This window comes from Loa loa (genome assembly GCF_000183805.2).
Source record: "Loa loa unplaced genomic scaffold supercont3.289, whole genome shotgun sequence".
In the NCBI taxonomy this organism is placed as follows: Eukaryota; Metazoa; Nematoda; class Chromadorea; order Rhabditida; family Onchocercidae; genus Loa; species Loa loa.
The window spans coordinates 74,824-81,970 of NW_018108469.1; the positions used below are offsets into that span (position 1 = coordinate 74,824).

The 7,147-nt window shown below is 26.3% G+C and overlaps 1 protein-coding gene across 1 annotated transcript; it reads left to right on the forward strand.

Annotated features, from left to right (window-relative positions):
- Window positions 1-3,986: 3,986 nt before the first annotated feature.
- On the forward strand, window positions 3,987-5,845 carry LOAG_11216 (hypothetical protein; the record flags this gene model as incomplete). The annotated part of the gene is made up of 6 exons (XM_003146739.1): window positions 3,987-4,127; window positions 4,439-4,568; window positions 4,785-4,856; window positions 5,002-5,235; window positions 5,326-5,543; window positions 5,669-5,845. 6 exons carry the CDS (start codon window positions 3,987-3,989, stop codon window positions 5,843-5,845), a joined length of 972 nt encoding a protein of 323 aa, XP_003146787.1.
- Window positions 5,846-7,147: the final 1,302 nt, after the last annotated feature.

The window sequence follows — 7,147 nt, forward strand, 5'->3', positions numbered from 1 at the left end:
AATAGTCAAATAATGAAAGTATATCTGAAAATATATTTTACTCTATTCTTATTACAATGAGAATTTCCCGAATTCATTTCACTAACGATAATCCTGATGATCGTTTCGTATTTATATTTACTGTCCAATATTCTAAGTTGAAAAAAAAAAAATGATTTTCACGTAAATATATTTTAGATTTTATTAATTTATGGAAATATAATCCAATATTTTACTAATTCATGCAAATATATATTTCGTATTTTAGTAATTCAATAATGGTATACTAGTAAACTTGATCTTATTATTGGTATGATAAATTTCGATTAAAATATATTTTATATTTTATTAATTCATAATGATAATGCGAAATTGTTTTTTCTTATTGTAAAATTTCCAATTGAAAACAAATCGAAAGATAAATTGAAATTTCCACATTATCATATCATTAATAAAATTATTCAAACAAGATCAATCCTGCTTTTAATCGAAAGAAGCGCAAAATGAAAACATAATAAGTTATCTTTTACAATAATCAGTGTTATTTGAAAAAATTATTCGAAAGAAAATATGTAATCAAATTCGAATTTATTTATGAATTTGCACAGCTGATATGAACAAATTATGTAATTAAAAGGAAAATAAACGAAAATGAAACAATTTATGAATGTATCCCCTAATTTATCTTTTATTTATTAATTAGAATCTATTACGATATTAATGATGACATTTATGCAAATATAATCCGTTTCGGTTAAATATCAACGGATATACTGTAAACTTGATCTTATTATTATAAATGACAAATGGCAATATCATCAAAAACTATTTCACTCATAATACCATTTGACAATTTAAAACGAATTTCTTCTTAATTACTCTTCTTAATTTTTTCAAACTTTATTTTATTATCTCATTTTGCTCATTTCAACTAAACGACCTGATTTGTTACAAAGTGACAACCAACAATAAATAAATTAATTAATTACTATGAGAAATTGATGAACATTGTCATTTATTACTCAAAATTACTTTCCTTTCTTTCTATGAATGTATTCACCAATTTTTCGCATTAAATCAATTTATTCATTTGCTTAAATTGTTGCTTTATAATAAATGAAATGTAATATTTCTTTTACATTATTTACAACTATTAATATTTAAGATAATTCGATTATTTCTAATAAAATACCTTAATATAATTAATTAATTCTTCATTAGCTTAGTATACGTCACAGTAATTTACATTCTTTTCTTTTCTTAGAAAATTTATTTTCAATAAAACTATCTCCAGTATAATTAATAAATTCTTCATTCTTTTAGAATACTTTAAAACACAATATTTTACAATTAAGAAAGTTCAATTATTTTCAGTAAGCTAACTTAACATGATTAATTACTTCATTATTCATTCAGTATCCTCGCAATGATTTATACTTATGAAAGCATTAATTATTTCCAATAAATTATCTTAATATAAAATATTATGTTTTAAATAAAATATTGCAAATAAAATAAAATATCTTAATATAAAATATTGTTTTTTAATTTTTCACTCTTTTAGAACGTTTTTTCTATGTTTTTAAAATCAGCTATAATAGGTAGTTTTCTGAAAATTAAAAATATTATTTGCCATAAACAGTTTTTACTTTCTATGAGGAAAAAAAAAGAAAAAACAAACTATTTGCTTAGCAATAGCTCCTTCTTTCTTTGATCAATTCTTGATTAAATTCCTTAATTAATTTTAGTCATTAACAAAAACTATGTTAAATAATTTCAATTATGACGAAAGAACTGAAATTATAAAATTTCTAAAGGAAAATTTTCAAGAACCGAAAAGACAAAAAAAAAAAAAGGTGGAACAACATTTTCTTTCACAAAATAACAATTTAAAATTGGAAAATTATATTTTGTGTTGTTTAATTGTATGTAATCCAACATGCTCATAAGTATGGCGCAAATGTCAATTTGTATGATGGATGGATAATTAGCCACTGATAAAAATTGTAATTTTAATAAAATAAAGTTAAAGCAAATTTGAACATCATATGGGCTGCTAGTAATTTTGAATGTTTTAGCTAAGCCAATGAAAATGTTATCATATGTTGACTCCCTTATAGATAAAAAATATGAATTGAAGGACAAAATTGTTTGCTATAAAAGAAATCTTAGCTTTAGTGTTTTAGCCTGATGTATGATTGTATAATTGATTTGGTTATCTATCAATGCTATTTATTAGCATTATCAAAGCTATTTATCAACATTATCAGCACCATATACAACTATTACTTCTTATTATAGTCAAAAAAATTTATGAGTCAAACTGAATAGTAATGTAAGCGGAAAAAAAGAATTTATCAGTTTTTATCAAATTATGATAAAAATGAAAGAAGAATAGATAAAATATTTGTGAAAACTGAAATTTTTTTATATTTCATGACATCATACTTCATGACCCAATTATTAACTAATTAAATGTTAATTTCTAAAGCAAGAATTAGGCGGTAGAAAAGAAGTAGGTCGAAAAGAATGTAACCAATTTACTATCTCGCAGACAAAAAAAAAAAAGATATGATAAATGAGGAAACTGAAGAAAATGATAAATGATAAGTGATGAAAAATTATAAGTTGATGATAACTAATACGATGATAATTAATGAAAGTATTCTCGGACTATTCTTGAGAATTTTTGAGATTTTTTCGCTATCAATAAAAAAAAATGAAATATTGCTTTATTTGGAATCTTTTAATTAGCAAATGCTTTGTAAATCGTTGTTAAAAAATGATTGAATGAATATTTTTGCATTTTAAAGTATCAATTTTCATTTTCATTTTTTTTTTGTTGTAAATTTGAAATTTAAATATTAATTAATGCTTAATTTTCCCATTTTTTTTTCTTTTTCATACATGAAAAATATCATTTCAATGAAGAAAAATAAATATTTCTCATCTAATAGAGGAAAATTACTGACAAAAAAAAAAAAAAAAGAAAGTTTAAACAATTCCGGAACGAAAATAATCCGAACAATGAGAAATTGAAGAATTTCCTGATTGTATTTTGAAAACGGAAAAATAAATGTCATCTTTTTTCTTTTAAATGAATAAGAAAACAGTAAAAAAAAAGAAAAAAAATTATACAAATAGAAGGTATTTATTGTATTTAAACGAAGAAATCGAAACAAAAATTAGTCAAAAAGAAAAACAAAAAAAAAAAAAAAAAATGAAAGGACGACAAATTTCCGTTTTTTTTCCTACCTTTTCTAACTTTTTTTTTCTTTCATTAAAAAACAAGTTTTTAAAAATGGGTGGGTTTTACAAATGTATCGAAAATACTTATATAACTGCTGTCGAAGTACCATATGCTCATCGTTTTTCTTTCATCTACAAAGGTGTTTTCTTTTTCTCCTCTTTTTTTTTTTTAATCTAATTTGAATATCAAATCAAACTGATAAGATATATGGATAGCAAAAGAACATTTTTATTTTAATTTTTTTTTTTAATCTTTTTTTTTATTTCTATTTCACTGAAAGCAAGAAAACAAGATGAAAAAATTTTTGCTTTTTTTTTTTAACCTTACATTAATTTGTTCATTTAAATTCATACAAAAAAATTATTTATTCATATAATCTTATCGATTGCCACATTTTTACGGGTCAAATAAGAATGTTAATAATCATAACATGCAATAAGGAATGCTATCAAAATATACAATAAAATAATTTTCGATCATTCTTTTTCTTTCATATAAATATATATTTTTGCAAAAATGTTTGAGAAATTATTTAAATGAAAATTTCACGAAAAAGTTATCATCGAAAAATAAATAATTATGAATTTAAATAGAACTAAAAATTATTGCTAACAATGAATACTTGAATATTTCTTTATTTTAAAAATAATTTTCATCGATTTCATTTAATTTCATTTAATTTCATTTTTTTTACGATTCATCTATAAACTCACATGAAATTTCTTTCAAAACTGATTTTTTTTTTTTCTTTTCAGGAATGGGAACACAAACGCTTGTTAATGTAGCATCAGCTGCAAGCGGTTTAGTCATTATTACATCATTAATTATTGTTGGTATTGTATTCCAGGATATTAATAGCTTTTATTATGAAGTATTGGATGATATTTATGAATTTAAGGTTTCTTTGTGATAATTTTTTTTAAATGAAAATTTATAAAAAGCTAATAGTTACTTACCAAAGAGAATAGGATGATGATGATAAATGATAAATGGTGATAAATGATAAATAGGATGATGAATGATATTTTATTGATTAAAAAAAAAAAAGAAAAGGATGATTGAAATAGAATGTTACAATCATATTTATCTATATATAATTTTTAAAGGAATATTAAAATGATATCATATCATTTCATTATATAATACTTGTTAATTAATGATCAATGATCAAACATTTTTAGAATTAAATTTAAAGTATCACAATTTTAGACATTAGCAAATGATGCATGGGATGAGATAATGAGTGTTCATGTGAATAAAATGCAAGCTATGCCTAAGAAGGAATCATTTAAAACTTTGCTTGGTTTAAAACCACGTCAAAAACGTCGTGCTATTTGTGGTAAGTTGAAATTTATCAAAAATACTATTTAAAGAAGACAGTTTGAACAAAAAAAAAAAGGATGAAATGAAACGATTTTTCTTTAATAAGTCAATTAAAAAATAAGTGAAAAGATATGCAAACATGAATATTTGTTTTTGTATAATTGTAGCGATAACAAATTTTTGAATAAATTATCGCCATCAGATCAAAAGTAATTATAAAATGATCTTTCAGCATGTGCTCTACAAGCTTTAAGTTGTCCATCAGGACCACCTGGACCACCAGGAGATGTTGGTTTACCAGGAGGTATTTTTCATAATTGGCTTCAATGATTGCTTTATTTTTTTGATCATTTAACATAAAAAGTACTTCTAATAATTTAATGTGTTTAAAGCATTTAATATAAAAAATTGAAAAATAAAATTTGCAGTGAAATTATTGGAATTTTCAGAACCAGGTGAGCCTGGCATGGATGGTAAGCCAGGTGCAGATGGTATTGCTATATCAACAAATGGCTATACGCGCGGAGGTTGCATTACTTGTCCACCAGGACCACAAGGACCACCAGGTCCGTTAGGGCAAAAAGGACCACCTGGTCCATCTGGAATACCAGGCAAGCCGGGTAATGGTGGTGGCATAGGGCAGCCAGGACCACCGGGACAACCTGGAGATGCCGGAAAACCAGGTAAATTCATCGTCTAACATTTACATTGGATATTTATTTTTCAGAGTAATAAGAAAAACTTCAAATTACGTGATTCTATAATTTTTTCAGGTGAACCAGGAATAGAGGGACCACCTGGAGCACCTGGACTACCAGGAGCACAAAGACGCAGTGCACCAGGACCAAAAGGGGCACCAGGTCCAATGGGTCCAGCGGGAGAACCTGGTGCACCCGGTGAAGTTGCTGGACCTGGTCCACTGGGTCCACCAGGATCTCCAGGACCACAGGGACAACCAGGTACAGCCGGAACACCTGGTGAACCAGGAGTGGTATGTTTTTCATGAAATCTTGCATTCCTTATGCGCCTAAATTTCAACTAACATTACTATATTTTTCCCAAAACGGAGAAAAAAGGAAAAAAAACTATATTTCCAAAGAGTGATTTAAATTTTAGCCTGGATTACCTGGTGTACCAGGTGGTGACGCAGCTTATTGCCCTTGCCCACCACGTTCCACTAAAACAGCAGCTATTCATGAAACTGGACCAAGCTATCGAGGAGATCTTGAGCCGGGCACTTCCTACGTTCATCGCACTCGGAAATCCAGAAAGATGTTCAAGCAAATGAAGTAAATGATGTTATGACAAGCTGATAGCGAAGGAAGGAAAAAGAACTCTCTATAGGTTCTCTTAGAATTAAAAAAAAAGTAATGTTAACATAGTTCCCCAGGTATCAACATCTTTTTCTTATACTTTTTGAATTATTCTTCTGGAAATCAATCATGTCATAATCATATTTTACTCGTAAAAAGATAAAAAATGAACAGTAATTCGATTCACGTCTGTTACAAAAACAATGAGCAAACACATTTTAGATAATCTTTAAAAATCAATTCGGAATTTCTTAACTGTAAAACTGGATCGTAACCACATGCATCGCATATCCTGCATCATTCAGAAATAAAAATTTAAAGTGTTTGCAATCAAGTTGCTTTACCATCCCAATTTGACAGTTTAATCTTATCCTATTTCATTGTTTTCTAATGTTGATTTAAACAGTTTGAATATAACTTGAGCAATTTAAGTATAAAAAAAAAAAGATCAGATGATAAAACAGGCAATACTTTTTGTTAAAAACATGAAAGTAAACATAAGTGAAATTAAAGTTAACTAATTCGTTGATTGATGTACAATTACTGGGAAAAGTCCATATTTTTAATAGTTGACTAATAAATGAAATATTTATCAGGTGACAATAATTTGGTAATGTTTTTTTCTTTTTTTTTTTACAAAAATACAAACAATTAGGGATTTCAAACAAAACTAAACAACTTTCCATTGCTCAATAAATCAACAAAAAAGTCGAAAGTATTCATAATAGGAAAGTTTATTTATAAACTATTACTAACAAATTCTGATAAAAGCATTAATAAGTTAAAAAGTTAGAATTAAACTGAAATTTATGTTATGCTTTTGAAAATGTTTACATTCCAATGATATCACAAGATTTTCGACTTATTTCAATCGTAAAACGATGTGATTCGGCTTACAGTTAGTATTCAAACTTATATCTCACCTCGAGGTTATTGTTTTGTCGAAGAGAAACTACCAGAAAATATAAGATCTAAGGACCGCAAAATTATTTCTTTCTTACCCACTGAAATGGCATAATAAGTAATTCTACCATTGGTCAGCAAGCATTTTTTTGAGTCTTTGAGGTTTTTTGATTAATGATTTTATAAGGACATCAGTGATATCAACAATGGACAGATTGCTAAACAGTAAAGATCGAAAAAAAAAAACTAAGCACAATGATGTAAGTCACTACAATAAAGTTCTAAGTATAAATTGTCACACTATCCGATTTTCCCACCTAATTCCAATGATTGTGAAAATAAGAAAATTACGAATAGTATTTGCTGAGGTCCAATCTCG